We start from the raw sequence: 20,555 nt of genomic DNA on the forward strand, positions 1-20,555 counted from the left end.
ATACGCATCTATGGGTTATTATGCTATTTTGGGCAAAAAATGAAAGTGTGCCACTCTGTACATTGGATTACACTGTATTGAAATGCAAATAATGCATTCTGCAAGCCTTTTTCATTTATGAAATTTTGCTTTTTGAGACATTTTCTAGGGATGCATCCCTGTGGCTAATTGAAGAATTTGTATGAGGAACTAGTAATAGCCCAGCTATTTTTGTTTTTTGTTACTGAACATGGAAGGCTGAGCAAGCTAATCCTTTCAACTGTCCGCTGACATCTAGTGAGGATAATGGGCTTCATGCTGTGCTTAACCATCAGGCTGCGTATATTCTGCCATTACTTGAGTCCAGAGTGTCCTGATACCCTTCGACTGCACAGGCTTATGATAAATTTATATAACTTTAAAATACATGTGTACTTAAAATTAAAATACACTAAACACTGGGAGGTTTGCTAGCATTAAAATTAAGTACGCAATTAAAATAAATTAAGGATGTTAAGTTCTTCCACCAGGTCAGTGATGAGTTCACTGATGGAACAAGAAGTCTGATGTAGCAGCGTGGAACCTTCCGGATGATTTGGACAGCTACTACAGTTTGACCCAGCGGTTATCCAGTTCTGCTAATAACTAGTTATAATGTGATTCAAATAAATCATTATAAATTGGTGCGATGGTGGCATGGCAGATCGTGCGATGCTATTACCATTTGGGGCGTCAGAGTTCAATTCCAGCATCCTGTAAAGAATCGGTACATGTTCCCCATGGAATGCGTGGGTTTTCTCTGGGTCCCCTGGTTTCCTCCCTCAGTACAAAGACAATAAGGGTAGGTTAATTGGGTAGTATAAATTGTCCCATGATTAGGTTTAGGTTATATCAGTGTTGTCGGAGGTTGCTGGGCAGTGTAGCTTGAAGGGCTGGCAGGGTCTATTCGAAGCTGTATCTCTAAATAAATAAATAGAGATGTTTATAGTTTTTTAGCTGTTCCTATCTAGGCATTCGAGTAGGTATTAAATTTTAAATATTAGGTAAGGCCTTTTGTGTTGATTTTATCATTTTCCTCAGTGCTACACTTAGTCACAATGTGTTTCAATATGGTTACCCTGCAGGTCCTTCTCTGCATTTTCTGATTCCATTGTATTTCAACGCACACCAAAAATAGTAATGTTACAATTGGAAGGTATTTTTAAATACCCATCTAATATCATAATATCCAAAGATTACTGAAGAGCCCCTGATTATCTTTTGTAGAAGCATGACAATATTTATTTATTTAAAGATACAGTGTGAAACAGGCCCTTCCAGCTCAATGAGCTGCACTGCCCAGCAACCACCGATTTAACTCTAGCTTAATCACAGGACAATTTACAATGGCAAATTAACCTACCAACCAGTAGGTCTTTGGACTGTGGGAGGAAACCCTCGCACTCATAGGGAGAACGTGAAAACTACTAGAGATGGTGCCAGAATCGAACTCTGAACTCCAGAATGCTCCAAGCTGTAATAGTGTTGCACTAACCACTACGCTAATGTGGCGCCCATTGCAGTTATGTCATAACAGCAAATATAATACCGAGCTCTGTGGACTTAAAGACTGAAAAGAGATCATGCAGCTTTAGCATGTTGAAGTTTAAAGAACTCCAGATGCTGGTAATTTGAAAATAAAGCAAAAAAGAAAAATCAGATGTTAAACAGTGCAAACATTAACTGTGCTTCTTGTTCTTTAGATACTGCTTGACCTGCTGAGTGTTTCCAGCATTTTCTATTTTTAGGTTAGGTTCACACTGTTGATGTATGTTTCATCACTATATACCTATTGTGGACTAAACATGATCTTGATATAAATATCCATGCTAATTGTTTATTTGCCATAACCTTATGTTCGGTAGATTTGTCTTGGATGTTCCTCTCTAAAAGATTCTTCTTACTGGCCTTAAGCTATTTAGTCTGTCATTGTCCGGTTAAATTTATTGATTATCTATTACATTGGACAGAATACTGTTGCCTCTGGAATGCAAAATTTGAAAAAAAATGCAATGTGTTATTTTTATTCATCTGCAGAGAGTGAACCAGCTCCAAACAGTGCCCTGGCAGAATACCTAAATGAAAGGAAGAAGTATGAAGAATTACGCAGACAAAAGCCAAAGAATGGCTCAAGCCGTGAGGAACAGGTAATGAATCTTCAGCCATGCTTTTAACTGAACTGTAAAGGAAGCATTCATAATAGTATTGATAATTCATAATACAAATAACAAACCAAGTTTAAAGTTTGTAAAAACATATGTAAATTACTAGAAAAGTGCACTATCAACATTTTATTACCAAAATAAGCATACCTGAGAAAACAATTTAGACATCGCAAATCCATTTACCAGACTTTAACGATCGTGCAAAGCTGCAATGTTTTAAATGTTTTTATCAGGATCAGCTGTCGCTGTTTCCTCCCAAACTCTGCACTAGTAACGTATCCCAATACAAAAGTACTAATTGTTGTTCTGAAGAAAAAGAAACTTAATATTTCACTTTCTTCAACCTGTACTTAATCAGCAGAAGAGTTCCTATCCCAACTAATACTGCCATACTGTTGATCACACTCAATATTTGACTGGACACTCACCTTGTACTGACGCTTCAATTCTTACTCTAAAATTAAACAAGATACTTAAGTTTTCCTAGTAGGAGAAAGGGTTTTTCCAGTTATTTTGTACGCTGATGTTTTCTCATGAACCTAAGTTCTTTCAAATATCTGAGTCCGTTACTTCCATTTATCAAAATACAGCGCAAGGTAGAATAAGAAGTAACAGCGTGCAGTTCTTACCATTTCAAAATGACGGGTGACAATATCACTGATGAGGAGCCAGAGCAGCAATAGTTATTTTTTCAAGGGGGTCAGGTCAAAGTTCAGCAACCTCCTTGGTGCATGCTCTGCAAACAAAATAAAACACTTACTTCTGTTTTCCTAGTAGAAAAAAAAGATTATTTATCCATTCTGAACTCTGACTGCAATCAGATAATTAAGAGTAGAATAAAGTGACAATAATTAATAAAACACCCATTGCAGGAAGATGATATCAACTTTGCCACAGATTACAGTGCTGTTGAAGATGATAAGGAATTATGTTCCATTCACAAGCATGTGAAGTAAATGGCAAGAAGTTATTACTTGATCTCTCAAACTTGTCCAACATTAACGATTATAGGAGGGTTATGACCAGAGACTGACTACATTACTATATTTATCCCTTCATTTGCGGTTCTGTAATATCCTGAAAGAAGCAAAATTAAAACAGAAAGAAATTCAGGGCTAGAATGAGAAAATAGACCTGTAAATTTTCTTTCTAGTCACAATGGATAGTGATAAACTAATCCAAGAGACCTCATGGATCATACTTGTATCAATTGGTAAATAATATGTAATTTTTATGTGATCCCTAACCTACCTAAGAAACTATGCAGTTCTCTTTTGACTACGTATATTGAATCTGTATAAATCATATGAGTCAACAATGCATGTCAACTGTAGTCATATGTTCTAGGGAAAAAAGAACCACCAAACAAATTCAAAATCCATTTTACTGTTGTAGGTTTATACAGTTCTTGCTGAAATGGATACTTAATTCATTTATCAATTTGCAACTTATGAGGAAAAAAAACCTATGCTTTGCATTATTTAGTTGATGTACTATTGTTGACATACCTTAACATCTACACTACCCTAAAATTAATAAATAAATAAATTGATAAGTTCTATCCAAAAAGCTAGGGTTCTTTAAGCTTCAAATTATTTTTCTGGCTTCCCTCTGAACATTTTCGTAGCCAAAAAAAGGAGGCAGTATCAAGATGGTCTCATCAAGTACTTATATGAGGACAGAACTGCATCTTTGGAGTTGAGTACAGTGCCTCATTAATACAATGCTTCTAATATAGCAAGATGTTATTTTTCTTTTCAGGGTTTTTTAGTCCTCTGAACAAATTGCCCGGTTTAACTGTGCTTTGTCATTATAGTAAAAATTACAATTATGTCTTTTTTGTTTGTTCATAGTTTCTCTGTATTGATCATGTACCTTGAGTAACCTTTTTCACAACAATAACTAAATTACCTGTTTCCACCTATCACCTACAAACCTTTGTCTCACCCCTCCCTCTCACTTCTGTATTTTCCCTCCACATTTTCAGTTGTGATACAAGATCTTGATCTGAAACATTAAGAACATCAACATTCCCAGATGTTGCTTGACCCTCTGAGTTCTTGCAGCAGTTTATTTTTTGCATGTTGGAGCATCTCCAGTCCTTTGTATCTCTTTTTTTGCTCATGAATTAAATTAGTTCATGAATCAAGTGCTGGGAATAGTATTTCCTGTCTTGGTCCGAACTACATTTTTGAGATTAATTACCATTTGCCACTGGATGGTTTTTCCACTCAGATACATAAATAAATATCTGTGGAGACACAGCAGCAGAGACATCTCTATCTTAAAACCCACTTTGTAATATAAAAAGTTGTGTGTATGAGTCATTGCTAAATTACATTTATTTTTCTGTAATGAATTTTGAATGGGTGTCCAGTCCAGAAGCTATAATTGCTAAAGCTACCCTCTTTCACGTTATCCACAAGTGTCACTTTCACTGAGCATTTAAATACAGACTTTATATGCAACAACATAGGAAATAGGAGCAAGAGTAGTCCATCTACCCATCGAGACTGCTCCACCATTCAATAAGAGCATGGCTGATCGGGCCATGGATTCATCCCCACCTACTTGCCTTTTCCCCAATGCCTTTAATTCCTTTACTATGCAAAAGTCTATCTAACCTTGTCTTCAATATATTTACTGAGATAGCCTCCACTGCTTCATTGGGCAGAGAATTCCACAGATTCATCACCCTCTGGGAAAAGCAGTTCCTCCTCATCTCCATCCTAAATCTACTCCCCCAAATCTTGAGGCTATGTCCCCTAATTTTAGTCTCACCTATCAGTGGAACCAACTTTCTTACCTCTATCTTATCTGTCCCTTTCAAATTTTATGTGTTTCTATAAGATCTCCTCTCATTCTTCTGAATTCCAACTAGTACAGACCCAGTTAACTTAATCTCTCCTGAAAGTCTAACCCCCTCATCTCTGGAATCAACCTGGTGAACTGCCTCCAAAGCCCGGGATATTCTTCTTCAAGTAAGGAGGCCAGAACTTTACACAGTACTTCAGGTGGGGCCTCACCAGTACTCTGTACAGTTGCAACATAACCTCCCTGCTCTTAAATTCAATTCCTTTGCCAATGAAAGCCAACATCCCATTTGCTTTCTTGATAGCCTGCTGCACCTGCAAATCAACCTTTTGTGACTCATCCACAAGCACTCCTAAGTCCCTCTGCACAGCAGCATGCTGCAATTTTTTCACGGTTTAAATAATAATCTGGTCTTTCATCTTTCCTTCCAAAGTGGATAACCCTCGCCTTTACTAACATTGTACTCCATCTGCCAGACCTTTGCCCATTCATTTAGCCTATCTATATCTCTTTGCAGACTCTCCACAACTTCTGCATAATTTGCTTTTCACCTCAATTTAGTATCATCAGCAAACTTAGATACACTACACTTGGTCCTATCTTTCTGGTCGTTAATGTATATCGTGAACAGTTGCAGGCCCAGCACTGACCCCTGTAGTACACTGCTCACCACTGATTGCCAAGCAGAGTAACACTCATGTATCCCAACTCTCTGCTTTCTATTAGTTAACCAATCCTTTATCCATGCTAATACATAAACCTGAACTCTATACATCCTTATCTTATGGATAAGTCTTTTATGTGGCACCTTATCAAACACCTTCTGGAAATCCAAGTAAGTAATGACCATCTGTTCCCTTCTATCCATTGCGCTCATTATATCCTCAAGGAACTCCAGTAAGGTTGTCAAACACGACTTGCCTTTGCTGAATCCATGCTGTGTCTGCCTGATGAATCCATTTCTTTCCAGATGCCTTGCTATTTCTTCTTTAATAACAGCTTCAAGCATTTTTCCAACTACAGATGCTAAACTAACTGGCCTATAGTTATCTATCTTTTGCCTACATCCTTTTTTGAACATGGCGCAACATTCACTGTCTTCCAATCCGCCGGGACCTGCCTAGAGTCCAGAGAATTTTGGTAAATTATCACCGAAGCCTCTACTATAACTTCTGCCATTTCTTTTTGTGAGATAACCCACGAATGTTTTTTGTAACAACAGTTTTAGAAAGGCCTTTACACCTATCTATATAGTAATCATGTCAATATTTTCTTTCATTGGCCTGGACTGTTAATGCTGTATTTGAGTTTCAAAAGTGGTTATGAAAATAACTGAGAAGAATCTCATCATAGAAAATTTCATCCCAATATTATTACAGTAGGTTTTCAGGAGCGAATACTACTTCAATTTATTGAAATAATGCTTTGGTACACCTGCAAGCAAAAAAAATATAATCCTTAAACTGTTCAGAGATAACTATAAGCAACACACACAAAATGCTGGAGGAACTCAGCCGGCCAGGCAGCATTTATGCCCCTTCATTATTTTGTATATTTCTTTAAGGACTTCTTCCTATCCCCTCTGCTCTACAAAAAGAAACCCCACCTATCCTATTTTTCTTATAACTGAAGTGGTCTATCCCAGGCATTTGCACACAGTAAGCTGTTTACTTAAGCAATGTTCTTACTGGGAGATTAATGATCCCTATGTTGAGATCTGTCAGATTATTTGTATTTTCTCATCCGAATAGAAGGAGCCCTCAAAGTGGAATAATGATAAAGATTTGTAGACGAAATGATTTCCAAACTGCTGACTGGTTGATTCTTTAATGGTTGTTCAGGTAATGATTAAATAATGCATCTTCAGCTAAAGGCCTAATTTGTCCAGTGGAATCAAAGTTTTTAGGACACCTAAAGTAAAATATTTTGTATGCAAGGAACGTCCATGGCATTAGTAATCTCTTACCATAATCATTGGATGAATATTACCCTTAGGTACTCAAATTGTTAGGCCTGTTGCTTGTGTGTTTCCACAGATGATGATTTAGAGTTATACCACTGTGGACAACATTAGCCAGGTGTTTACCTTTTGCAACAGTTAACTAGACTTGCACTAGAAGCAGATAACAAAGGTACCTTTGTATTGGTACTTCATGCTCTTTATAAACTCCAAGTTTTCCCAACATGCGTATCAAATTCAGGTGAGTTCTGTTTCTTGGGAATATGAGGATATCTCCAGATTGTGGTCCAACCACTTGTGAATGAAAACATAGCTTAAGTACAAATCTTTCATCCTATCATATAATTATCAGAAATGTGATAATTTTTATCGTACCTCACTCCTATACCTAATGAACAGATTCTTCTGAACTGTTCTAAGGTTATTGCGAGGGGATGTTTTCTTACTGAAATGTGTTGCTGATTTTAAGCATCCGTAATCCATTGGTCTTTGGGAAAGTTTAGCAAAAATAGTGAACTCCACAGTGTGTCTCTTTTTTAAATATAATCTTTGGCATAGTGTTATGATCAATAGTAGTTAAGTGACAGTTATCCCCCATTCTCATTCTAATACGTCAATTCATGGCCACCTCTACTGTTACGATGAGGCCACACTCAGGTTGGAAAAACACCACCTTATATTCTGCCTGGGTAGCCTGCAACCTGATGGTATGAACATCGATTTCTCGAACTTCTGGTAATGGCTACTCCCCCACCCCCCACTCTCTCCTTCACCAGTCCCCATCCCTTTTTCCCTCTCTCACCCTATCTTCTTGCCTGCCATCGCCTCCCTCTGGAGCTCCTCCCCCCTTTTCTTTCTTTCGTAGCCTTCTATCCTCATCTGTCAGACTCCGCCTTTTCCAGCCCTGTATCTCTTTCATTAATCAACTTCCCAGCTGTCCCCCTCCCGGTTTCACCTATCACCTTGTGTTTGTCTCTCCCCCTCCCCACCTTTAAAATCTACTATTCATCTTTTTTTTTCGCTAGTCCTGCCGAAACGTCGAGTGTACTGTTTTTTCCATAGATGCTGCCTGGCCTGCTGAGTTCCTCCAGCATTTTGTGTGTGTGTTGCTTACAGTTATTTCCAAACAGTTTAAGGATTATATTATTTTGCTTGCAGGTGGACCAAAGTATTATTTCATTAACTTGAAGTAGTATTCACTCGTCCTAAAAACCTACTGTATCTATTCTTGACACATGATTACCATGGAAACAGAAACCTAGATATAAAGATCAAATTGTAAGCTGGAGAGTCTGTCTATCTTTTCTTATCTCTGAAGTGAAATTTTAAACCTCTGATCTCCAATGCAGAAACCACAATCAACACTCTTAAGTTGATTTTTAATGTATATTTTTATTTGCATTCACAAAGCATGTTGTTTTTAAGTGATAAAATTTGAAATATTGGATGGATAGCTTTAGTGAGAGAGAAAATAGTACATTGTTTTTGAAAGCATTCAAAAAGCATTTTTGAAAGCAAATAAACTACAGCATGAATTAAAAACTCAGGTTGTTACAAGTGAGAAAGGATGTGGACTTTTCTCAAACCTCACTGGCAAAGACTAAAGGTCTGCTAACATTATCCCATTCTCTAGTAGGGAAAATGAGAGAGTAATTAGGAGTCTGTCTCTTTCCCTATTGGACTAATTTTTGGACGGAGTTTGATACTAATTATCATTTAGAACAATAATGATTATAGTCAGCTTTGATTTTTCAAGGGAAGGTCATATTTGACTATAATTAAATTTTTTTAGGTAGGTAACAAAGTGGGTTGATGAGGGTTATGTTATTGATGGTACCTACTTGAATTTTAGCAAGGCTTTTGATAAATTCCCACATGTCAGATTGATCATGCAGGAGTATGTTATTTGAACTTTCATGTAGTGCCATGATTTTGAGATGCTACCTAAGTTAAATCATTACTAAAAAGCACACTATCCACCAATCCATCTTCGGGACAGCTCCATGCTTTAAAACATGTATCCAAATCAAAACCTATTTTATAAATTTCATGATCACTGTTGTAATTTAATGGTACTAGTCAACTATTAGTCTGGTAAAGTGAGTTTATCTAAGAATGGGTGAAGCATGACGTTTCTTTTTGAAAAAGTAGAAATGTTACTGCACTATAGTAAAAGAGTAAGGAGGAAATATAGGAACAATTTGCCCTGCTGTACCTGGCTTACCCTAAATTAACTTATTTTATTGGATTTGCACCTGCCAGCTGTTAAATCACGGTTCTCAAATAGCAAGACAGTAGGGTAATGGGGGTGGCATTTAAGTTCAAAATTGTGAAATGTGACTGCCGTAACATTATTCATAGCATTTGACTTACCTTGATAATGATCTTTAAGTAGATTTTTTTTCCATTGGAAATCTTTAACTCGTAGACAAAATAAGTCACTGAAAATCAGTACACTGTTTTCATTTTTGGTGTTTAAGATTATGTATCCTCTATTTAGCTATATACATAGTAATTATAATAATTATTTTCATGGCCACAGCAATCCTCCTTGGCCCTAAACTCACCTTTGGGAATCTTTTCACTTTTAACAACAGGCATCCATATAAGCATATTTACAGTGATGCCTTCAGCATCAGATTACATGTGAGCTAATTTTTATGTAATGTTATTAGGGCTACTAGAGAAGATTATTATTCCAATATGCACTAGGATTAAGCTCTGAAAATACAATGCAAAGTTTTTGTTATGCAATGCACTCTTCCAAAAATATGGTCATAAAGAAAGGAATACAGTGGGATCTAGTTAATTGGAACACATTGGAACCAGTACATTTTGTTCCAATTAACCGCCTGCCTCAATTAGCTGAAGCAAGGCATAAAAGAAAAACTGAGTAACAAATTATGTATTTAAATAAAATACAGAGCAAATTAGAACACTAACAAAAACACTATTATATACACTACTATAAAACTGTGCATTAGTTCCTAGTAGTTATCGACGGAGGAATTTATCCAGAGTACCCTGTCATGTTCTCTCAATTGTAAATGAACAAAATCAGTTAGTGCAGATAATGGACTGCCTTCATACAATGTTTTTGCTAATTCCATCCTCCAATTCTTCATTTTAATTTTAACATTCAAGATGATTGTCGATACCTTCATATTCTTCTTCGTTTCTAACTTGTAGATAAAGTGAAATTGTTTCATTTTCATTTCTTGCTATTTCTGGCATCTCCAAGCCTAAATGCTTGAAGCCACACTGAGCAAAACAGTTCTGATTTGGCTTACTGTTTATTTCTCACCAACTGTCAGTGAAAAAAAATTACTGCTTTTTGAACTCAAGCACACACAACTGATTAGTTTTTTGTTAAGAGTTGTCCCAAGTAAGTGGCTGCCCCAATTAACTGATAGCCCAATTAAGCTGAGTCCAATATATATCCTTACCATGCATTTCCATGATTAACTTGTATAAAACAGCAGATGAACATAAGGCTTATGAAGTACAGAAAGTTTTTATTCCAAAAATCAAAACAATTTGTAAAACCGAGCATGATTTCAACAGATTTTAATTACTGAGAATTTCTATTCACAGACTTTGGCATTGCTTGATCGATTCAAATCAAAGCTTACAAAAGCTATCTCAGAAACTCCAGAGGAAGATGTAGTTCAACCACAAGGAGATGACGATGAAGGCTGGTGAGTTCTATTAACAACAAGACACCATATTTATCTTGTATAATTATTTAATAATTAATTTCCAATCTATTGTTAATATATTTATGTTTTAGAAAAAACTTTGGTAAGGATCCTTTATTCTGCAAACACTGGCCAAGAAATTCTTTGTGTTAAAAGAAAATTATCTTACTGAAAGAGAGGACATGATTGAGTGTTTTGCAGCAATTTCATAAAGCACCATATGTTGCCTTGTCACAGTAAAGGATGTTGAATATGAAAATGACTTGGGTAAGAGTAAATGAAGAGAGTGTACTTTAAAATTTGATATTCTGATTCAGATTTATTTATCTATCGCATGTATGTGAAAACATATAGTGAAGTGCATCTTTTGCATTAACAACCAGGATGTGCTGAAAGCAGCCTGCAAGAGTCACCACACATTCTGGCGCCAACGTAGCCTGCCCACAATGTTTAGTAGGACACGCAAGCAACAGCAACAACAGCAAATGAAGCCTCTTGCCTCCCTCCCACCCACCCACTCATACACACACAGACAGGGATATCTTTTAAATAAACCAGTTAAGAGAAAGCTTCGCAAGTTACTAAGAGAAATGAAAGAGGCATTTGAAGGAGAGACTTTTATAGCAGAGATTTTTGCCAGAATCTACTTTTCCATCAAGCTGTTTAAGATGTAGCACCTCTCTGGACTGGACAATTAATTTTACAACGAGCTTTCTAGCATCTCTTTATCAATTTCTGACCTATTTACTACCTCTACTATATCTTACTTTGTTGATAATCTGGTGGAATCTTGGGTACAGATGAATATAAAATACTCTCATTACCTCGGTCATGCTCTCCACCTAGTTTTTGGTCCCACAGTAAGCCCATCTCCTCTTCTTATACTGTTACTATTTACAAGCCTTAAGGACATTTTTTGATTTTTATTTTATTTTCACAATCTTTTTCATTCTCATTTTACCCTTCTTTCTTCCCCTTCTATCCTCCTTCTTTCTCCCTCTTTGCGTGCACATATGCAAGTACAGCATACTCCATTCTTACAGCAGCTTGCATAATTACAGAATTCACAAACGACTACCAAAAAACTGAGATATAGAATTAAAATGTTCCTTTACAGAATTTATGTGGGGGGGAAACCTAACTAAACACGACATCGAAAAAAACAACAAAGGTTGAAAACTTTTAACAACAGTTCATGTTGCAAAAAATCTAAATAAAACCAATTTTATAGGAAAGCAAGCCCTCCGACAGTGCTGTTGTAATAAGTTCAGAATGTAGATTTGATTCTTTTACTATGAAGTACATAAAGTAAATTACAGATTGCCAGGTATGATGTTGTAGCCATCACTGAGTTGTGGCTAAAGGATGGTTGTAGTTGGGAGCTGAATGTCCAAGGTTACACATTATCTCGGAGGGATAGGGAGGTAGGCAGAGGGGTTGGCATGGCTCTACTGATAAAGAATGGCATCGAATCAATAGAAAGATGTGACACAGGTTTGGAAGATGTTGAATCCTTATGGGTTGCGTTAAGAAACTGCAAGGATAAAAAGACGTTGATGCCAGTTATATACAGGCCTCCCAACAGAGGCTGGGAGGTGGACCACAGATTATAACAGGAAATAGAAAAGGCATGTCAAAAGGGCAATGTTGTGGTAGTGTTGTAGTGACAGGGGGTTCCATAGTTAGAGGAGCAGAGAGCAGATTCTGTAGGCACGAAAGAGACACCCAGATGGTATGTTGCCTTCCAGTTGCCAGGATCAGGGATATCTTGGATCTGATCCACAGCATTCTGAAGGGGGATGGGGAGGGTGAACAGCCAGAAGTTATGGTACATATTAGTACCAATGACGTAAGTAGAAAAATGGAGGAGGTCCTGAAGAGACAATATAGGGAGGGGGAGGCGTGGCTTTATTAGTAGGAAATGATATTAAATCATTAGAAAGAGGTGACAGAGGATCGGAAGGTGCAGAATTTTTATGGGTTGAGCTAAGAAATCGCTGGGGTGAAAGGACCCTGATGGCAGTTATATACAGGCCTCCAAACAGCTGCAATGATGTGGACTACAAATTACAACAGAAAATAGAAAAGGCTTGTCAGAAGGGCAGTGTTATGATAATTGGGGGGGATTTTAACATTTGAGTGGATTGGGAAAATCAAGTCGGTACTGGAGCTCAAGAGAGAGAATTTGTAGAACGTCTGCGAGATGGCTTTCTAGAACAGCTTGTTGTTGAGCCCACTAGGGGATTGACTGTACTGGATTGGGTATTGTGTAATGAACCGGAGGTGATTAGAGAGATTGAGGTGAAGGAACCCTTAGGAGGCAGTGATCATAACATGATTGAGTTCACTGTGAAATTTGAGAAAGAGAAGCCGAAATCTGATGTGTCGGTATTTCAGTGAAGTAAAGGAAATTATAGTGGCATGAGAGAGGAACTGGCCAAAGTTGACTGGAAAGAGACACTGGTGGGAAGGACGGCAGAGTAGCAGTGGCTGGAGTTTACACGAGAAGTAAGGAAGGTGCAAGACAGGTATATTCTGAAAAAGAAGAAATTTTTGAATGGAAAAAGGATGCAACCGTGGCTGACTAGTGAAGTCAAAGCCAAAGTTAAAGCAAGGGAGAGGGCATACAAGGAAGCAAAAATTAGTGGGAAGACAGAGGATTGGGAAGTTTTTAAAAGCTTACAAAAGGAAACTAAGAAGGTCATTAAGAGGGGAAAGATTAACTATGAAAGGAAGCTAGCAAATAATATCAAAGAGGATACTATAAAAGCTCGTTCAAGTATATACAGAGTAAAAGACAGGTGAGAGGAGATATAGGTCCTATAGAAAATGATGCTGGAGAAATTGTAATGGGAGATAAGGAGATGGCGGAGGAACTGAACAAGTATTTTGCATCAGTCTTCACTGAGGAAGACGTCAGCAGTATACCGGACACTCAAGGGTGGCAGGGAAGAGAAGTGTGTGCAGTCACAATTACAACAGAGAAGGTACTCAGGAAGCTGATTAGTCTAAAGGTAGACAAATCTCCTGGACCAGATGGAATGCACCCTCGTGTTCTGAAGGAAGTAGCTGTGGAGATTGCGGAGGCATTAGCGATAATCTTTCAAGAGTCGATAGATTCTGGCATGGTTCCAGAGGACTGGAAGATGGCAAATGTCACTTCGCTATTTAAGAAGGGGGGCAAGGAAGCAAAAAGGAAATTATAGACCTGTTAGCTTGACATTGGTGGTTGGGAAGTTGTTGGAGTCGATTGTCAAGGATGAGGTTACAGTGTACCTGGAGGCATATGACAAGATAGGCAGATCTCAGCATAGATTCCTTAAAGGAAAATCCTGCCTGACAAACCTATTACAATTTTTTGAGGAAATTACAAGTAGGCTAGACAAGGGAGATGCAGTGGATGTTGTATATTTGGATTTTCAGAAGGTCTTTGACAAGGTGCCACACATGAGGCTACTTAACAAGGTAAGAGCCCGTGGAATTACGGGAAAGTTACATACATGGATAGAGCGTTGGCTGATTGGCAGGAAACAGAGAGTGGGAATAAAGGGATCCTATTCTGGTTGGTTGCCGGTTACCAGTGGTGTTCCACAGGGGTCCATGTTGGGGCCGCTTCTTTTTACGTTGTACATCAATGATTTGAATTATGGAATGGATGGCTTTGTGGCTAAGTTTGATACGAAGTCCGGTATACCGCTGATGATACGAAGATAGGTGGAGGGGCCAGTAGTGCTGAGGAAACCGAGAGTCTGCAGAGAGACTTGGATAGATGGGAAGAATGGGCAAGGAAGTGGCAAATGAAATACAATGTTGGAAAATGTATGGTTATGCACTTTGGCAGAAGAAATAAACGGGCAGACTATTATTTAAATAGGGAGAGAATTCGAAGTTCTGAGATGCAACGGGACTTGGGAGTCCTCATACAGGATACCCTTAAGGTTAACCTCCAGGTTGAGTTGGTGGTGAAGAAGGCGAATGCAATGTTGGCATTCATTTCTAGAGGAATAGAGTATAGGAGCAGGGATGTGATGTTGAGGCTCTATAAGGTACTGGTGAGACCTCACTTGGAGGACTGTGGGCAGTTTTGGTCTCCTTATTTAAGAAAGGATATGCTGACGTTGGAGAGGGTACAGAGAAGATTCACTAGAATGATTCCGGGAATGAGAGGGTTAACATATGAGGAACGTTTGTCCGCTCTTGGACTGTATTCCTTGGAGTTTAGAAGAATGAGGGGAGACCTCATAGAAACATTTCGAATGTTGAAAGGCATGGACAGAGTGGATGTGGCAAACGAGAGGGCATGACTTAAGGATTGAAGGGTGCCCATTCAGAACAGAGATGCGAAGAAATTTTTTTAGCCAGAGGGTGGTGAATCTATGGAATTTGTTGCCACGGGCAGCAGTGGAGGCCAAGTCACTGGGTGTATCTAAGGCAGAGATTGATAGGTACCTGAGTAGCCAGGGCATCAAAGGTTATGGTGAGAAGGCGGGGGAGTGGGACTAAATGGGAGAATGGATCAGCTCATGATAAAATGGTAGAGCAGACTCGATGGGCCGAATGGCCGACTTCTGCTCCTTTGTCTTATGGTCTTATGGGAGTTGGGCAGAAAGCTGAAAAGCAGGACTTCCAAGGTAGAAATCTCTGGATTGCTGCCTGTGCCACATGACTGTGAGAGTAAGAATAGGATGATTTGGAAGATGAATGCATGACTGACGAGTTGGTGCAGGGGGCAAGGTTTCGGATTTCTGGATCATTAAATCTATTTTAGGGAAGGTATGACCTGTTAAAAAGCACAGGTTACACCTGAACCTGAAGGGGACCAATGTCCTTGCAAGCAGATTTGCTGAAGCTGTAGGTGAGGACTTAAACTAATTTGGCAGAGGGATGGGATTGGGAGTGATAGGGCTGAGGATGGGGTAGTTGGTATACAAATTGATGTAGTGTGTAGTGAGACTGAAGAAGGACAAATAGATGATAGGGCAAAATTGCAGTCAGTGGGATGAGTTAAAGTGTAACATGGGGCCAAAATCAAAAAGGGTGACGAATGTAGCACTGAAGGAGTTTGCTTCCGTCAGAGTCGACAGAGATTCGGCGTGACATCTAAAACTTTAATTATTTTTGCATTTGCTGTTTGTTGTCTTTTGCACTCTGGTTTGATGTTGTGGGCACCTTTGAGTTATGGCTGAAAGAAGATCATAGTTGGGAGCTTAACGTCCAAGGATACACAATGTATCAAAAAGAGAGTGGTTGGTGTGGCTCTGTTGGTAAAGATAAAGAAATTAAATTTTTAGATTGAGGTGACATAGGATCAGGTGTGGAACTTTTGTGATTAGAGTTAAGAAACTGCAAGAATAAGAAGTCCCCGGTGGGAGTTACATATAGGCAGTAGCCAGGATGTGAGCTACAAATTAGAATGGGAGATAGAAAAAGCATGTTAAAAGGGCAGTGTTACAATAGTCATGGGGGAGTTTCAATATGCAGGTAGATTGGGAAAATCAGGTTGGGGGTGGATCCCAAGAGAGGTAATTTGTAGCATGCTACAAGATGGCTTTTTAGAACAGCTTTATGGTTAAGACCACTAGGAGAAAGGCAATTCTGGGTTGGGTGTTAAGTAATGACCCAGATTTGACTAGGGAGCTTAAAGTGTAGGAATGCTAAGGAGGCAGTGATCATAATATTATTGAATTCACCCTGCAGGTTGAGAAAGAGAAGCTAAAATCAGTATTACAGTAGAGAGTGAAAGGAATTATAGAGGCATGAGAGAGGAGCTGGTGAAAGTTGATTGGAAGAAGACACTAGCAGCGATGACGGCAGAACAGCAATGGCTGGTGCTTCTGGGGGAAATTCAGAATGTGCAGGAAAGGAACATCCCAAAGATAAAGAAGTATTCTAAAGGGAAGATGAGGCAACTATGGCTGACGAAGAAAGTCAAAGACAGCATTAAAGTAAAAGAGAAAGCATAAATTAGATGGAAGGTAGAGGAGTGGAAACATCTTAAAAGCCAACAGAAGCCAACTAAGACAACGATAAAGGGAGAAAAGTTGAAATATGAAGATAAGCTAGCCAATAATGTAAAAGTGGATACGAAAAGCTCTTTCAGATATATAAGGAGTAAAAGAGAGATGGAAGGGGATTTCAGACCGCTGGAAATTGACGCTGGAGTGGTAGTAATGGGGGACAAGAAATGGTAAGCAAACTTAATAAGTATTTGTTGGAGCCTGTTATTAAGTTTGAGGTTTTGGGGTACTTGGAGGCACATGATAAAATAGCCCAAATTCAGCATGGTTTTCTCAAGGGCAACTCTTGCCTGACAAATCTGTTGGAATTCTTTGAGGAAATAACAAGTAGGATAGACAAAGGAGTGTCAGGATGTTGCTTTTTTGAATTTTCAGAAGGACTTTGACAAGGTGCTTCAGATTAGCATGCTTAGCAAGATAAGAGCCCATGGTATTATACAGGAAAGGTACTAGCTGAGTGGCAAGAAGCAAAGGTGGGAATAAAGGGAGCCTTTTCTGGTTGGCTGCCGGTGACTAACGGTGTGCTGCAGGTGTCAGAGTTGGAATCAATTCTTTTCACGTTATATGTCAATGATTTAGATGAAGAGATTGATGACCTGCTGGCCAGGTTTGCGGACGATACGAAGGTAGGTGGAAGGGCAGGTAACGTTGCAGAAGCAAGATGTCTCTAGAAAGACGTACAAATTGGTGGAATGGACATAGAAGTGGCAGATGGAATATAGTTTAGGGAAGTGCATAGTCGTGCACTTTGGCAAAAGGAATAAAGACGTGGAATATTTTCTAAATAGGGAGAAAATTCAAAACTCTTGAAATATAAAGGGACTTCTCATGCAGGATTTCCTAAAGGTTAACTTGCAGGTTGAATTGGTGGTAAGGAAGGCAAATGCAATGTTAGAGTTCATTTTGAGAGGACTAGAATACAAAAGCAATAATGTAATGCTGAGGCTTTATAAGGCATTGGTCAGACTGCATTTGGAATATGTGAGCAGTTTTGGGTCCTGATGTAAGAAAAAATATGCTGGCATTGAAGAGTACATTTGTGGTTTACGAGATTGATCACAGGAATGAAAGGGTAGTGTTTGATGGCTGTGGTCCTGAACAAGCTGGAGTGTAGAACAATGGGGGGGCGGGGGATAGAATCTCATTGAGGACTGTCGAATATTGAAAGGTCTAGATAGTGGTTGTGGAGAGGATGGTTCCTGTAGTGGGGGAGTCTAGCACCAGGGGGCACAGCCTCAGAATAGAGTGATGTCCATTTAGAACAGAGATAAGGGAAAATTTCTTTATCCAAAGGGTGGTAGATCTGTGGAATTCATTGCCACAGACAGCTGTGCAGGTCAGTTCATTGGGTAGATTTAAGATTGATGTTGTTAGGTTTTTGATTAGTCAGGGCAAAGGTTACAGGGAGAAGGCAGGAGAATGGGGTTGAGATGAATAATATACAATGATAATAATAATATCCATGATGGAATTGGCCTAATTCTGCTCTTTTGTCTCTTGGTCTTATTCTACCACCCTGGCAATGCGGATATACAAAACTATACAATGAGTTAGGCAGAAAGCTGAAAAGCAGGACTTTCTCAAAAATCGCCCGAGTCAGAAACTTCCTTCAGGGTTTATAATGAAACCTTACTTGTGGAACTGCAGAAAGTTAAGTAAAATACATATTAAGTTCAATACAGAATCGTTGCACCCCTGAATCGGTGTTAACCAAGGTAATACACACGCCACACTCCATAATTATGCTGCGTAAACAAGAATAAATTTGTGGCACAACAATAAGTGATAAACTTCTTGAAAATATATCTACTAAATGTGTACCAATATTAACGAAACTTAAGACTCACAGATGTTGCTATTTCAAGGGCAAATAAAGAGGATTGAGATGGATGTCTTTCCACCGTGTGCTTCATGTCGAATCCAAATTAACCAATCCAGGAAATGATATAAAAACTGCTTATGTACAAGAAGTGATGTTCATACAAAATGAACTGCAACACTACAGGCCAAAACCCTACCCACCTAGCTTTCATAGGATGTCAAAATTATTGAAACAAAAGTCAAATGCTTGTTTTATTAAGTGTTTGAAAAAAGAGACTTGTGTCTTGAAAGCATTCTTATTACACAGTCTTTAACCATTCTCACATCGAAAATACTGGCCTTGATGACATTGCTGGGGATCAGCAAGAAATTCAAGGCAGTTACCCATGAGAAGAGGGTGAGCTGATTAGCTTGGAGCCCTGTTTTGGTATGATCAACCGGGCTGAGATCAGTGGGATCATCATTCCATTGGCTGTTCTGAGTTGATTGCCTGATAAGTTAGATCCTATTATGTACATACAAGTAGAATTTCCCTGTTTCATTAGCTACATAAAATGAGCACAACTTTGCTGTCGGTGAAGTGCTCAATATTATCTAGTTATGTGTCCAGCTCTTCGGTTATCATTTCTGCTGTCTCACTACTAGAACAACAGTACTGAGTTCAAGCAACATCTGTGACTTTCAGGTATGCAACAGCATTAACTTTAGTTGACACATCACAGAAAAGGCAGATCTCTTTCTTTTGAGCTGTAGCTGGAAGAGTTGTTGTTCAAGTTCTTGGAATTTTCAAACCTTTAAGGTTCTGAAGGGAAGAACACCACTGCTTATATTTCTCTTTGGAGAATGGAACATCCCATCCACAAGTGCTCAAGGTCAGCTCTCTTACCCTGGATACTGACTGGCGCAGCAAATCCAAGAGGGTCAAATAAGCTATTGATAGTCAGTAGTGCGCCACGACGGGTTAAGGGTCTTTCGGTATCAGTGACCTGGAAAATAAGAGTGTTGGTAACGGGATTCCATCCAAGGCCCAGACTGCATTGCATAGGACGAAGGTCCTTTCCAAGATCAAATTTCTGCAGACCTTTGGACGGATGTTCAGATGGGAAATGCTGTAAGACCTCAGCGTTGTTGGATGTGATCTTATGCAGTTTGAGATTAGACTATCAACACATCTTGCACTGCTTTCAGTGCAATGACTGCTCTCTACTAGAAAATGACTTAAGACCATCGACAAGTTAGAAATACCTTTCTATGTGCCTACAGTCCCGAATTCCTTCTCTCCTTCAGTTGCTGTCCTCTAAGGCCATAGATTGCCACAGTTGGTGAGGGACAGGTACTAACTACATGAACTCTCATGTGGTACTTCAGAATCTCTCTGTCCACTTGGTGGTCATGAAATCACAAGAATCTGAGATTGCCATCACTGTGACAGACTCAGTTCTGAAGTGTACGAGGACCCCAAGCAGACTATTATTGAGGTCTGAACCCTGCAAGAACACATTACTTAGTGATACGCCTTTGAATTGAGCACTTGAATCAAAGACAATTCATATTTGTGCTGGCTTCTGGGCATGGTAAATACTGAAGCTGGGCAAATACCAGTTTTCTTTTATGGGATCCACTAACTCAGCATGATTGTTCCTTTGGGTCGTTCTGTGAACTCCGTGTAATGATCTTTCATTTCTGGTTCATAGAAACATAGAAATCTACAGCACATTACAGGTTCTTCAGCCCACAATGTTGTGCTGACCATGTAACCTACTCTAGAAACTGCCTAGAATTACCCTACCACGTAGCCCTCTATTTTACTAAGCTCCATGTACCTCTCTAATCATCTAAGACCCTATTGTATCCGCCTCTGTCACCTTCACTGGCAGTGCATTTCACGCACCCACGACCCTGTGTGAAAAACTTACCTCTGAAGTCTCCCTTGTACCTACATCCAAACACTTTAAAACTATGTCCCCTGGTTTTTGCCATTTCAGCCCTGGGGAAAAGCATCTGACTATCCACTTGATCAATGCCTCTCATTATCTTACGTACCTCTGTCAGGTCACCGCAT

General features: G+C 39.0%; 1 protein-coding gene across 1 annotated transcript in view; it reads left to right on the forward strand.

Moving 5' to 3' along the window:
- The window catches only part of cwc27 (CWC27 spliceosome associated cyclophilin), a 155,153-nt gene that overhangs the window by 116,731 nt on the left and 17,867 nt on the right, over window positions 1-20,555 (forward strand). The window contains exons 12-13 of the mRNA XM_072252606.1: window positions 2,056-2,165; window positions 10,552-10,655. Coding sequence (XP_072108707.1) covers window positions 2,056-2,165; window positions 10,552-10,655 — 214 coding nt within the window. The remainder of the gene's footprint in view (window positions 1-2,055; window positions 2,166-10,551; window positions 10,656-20,555) is intronic.

This window comes from Mobula birostris, chromosome 3 (assembly GCF_030028105.1).
Source record: "Mobula birostris isolate sMobBir1 chromosome 3, sMobBir1.hap1, whole genome shotgun sequence".
Taxonomy (NCBI): Eukaryota; Metazoa; Chordata; class Chondrichthyes; order Myliobatiformes; family Myliobatidae; genus Mobula; species Mobula birostris.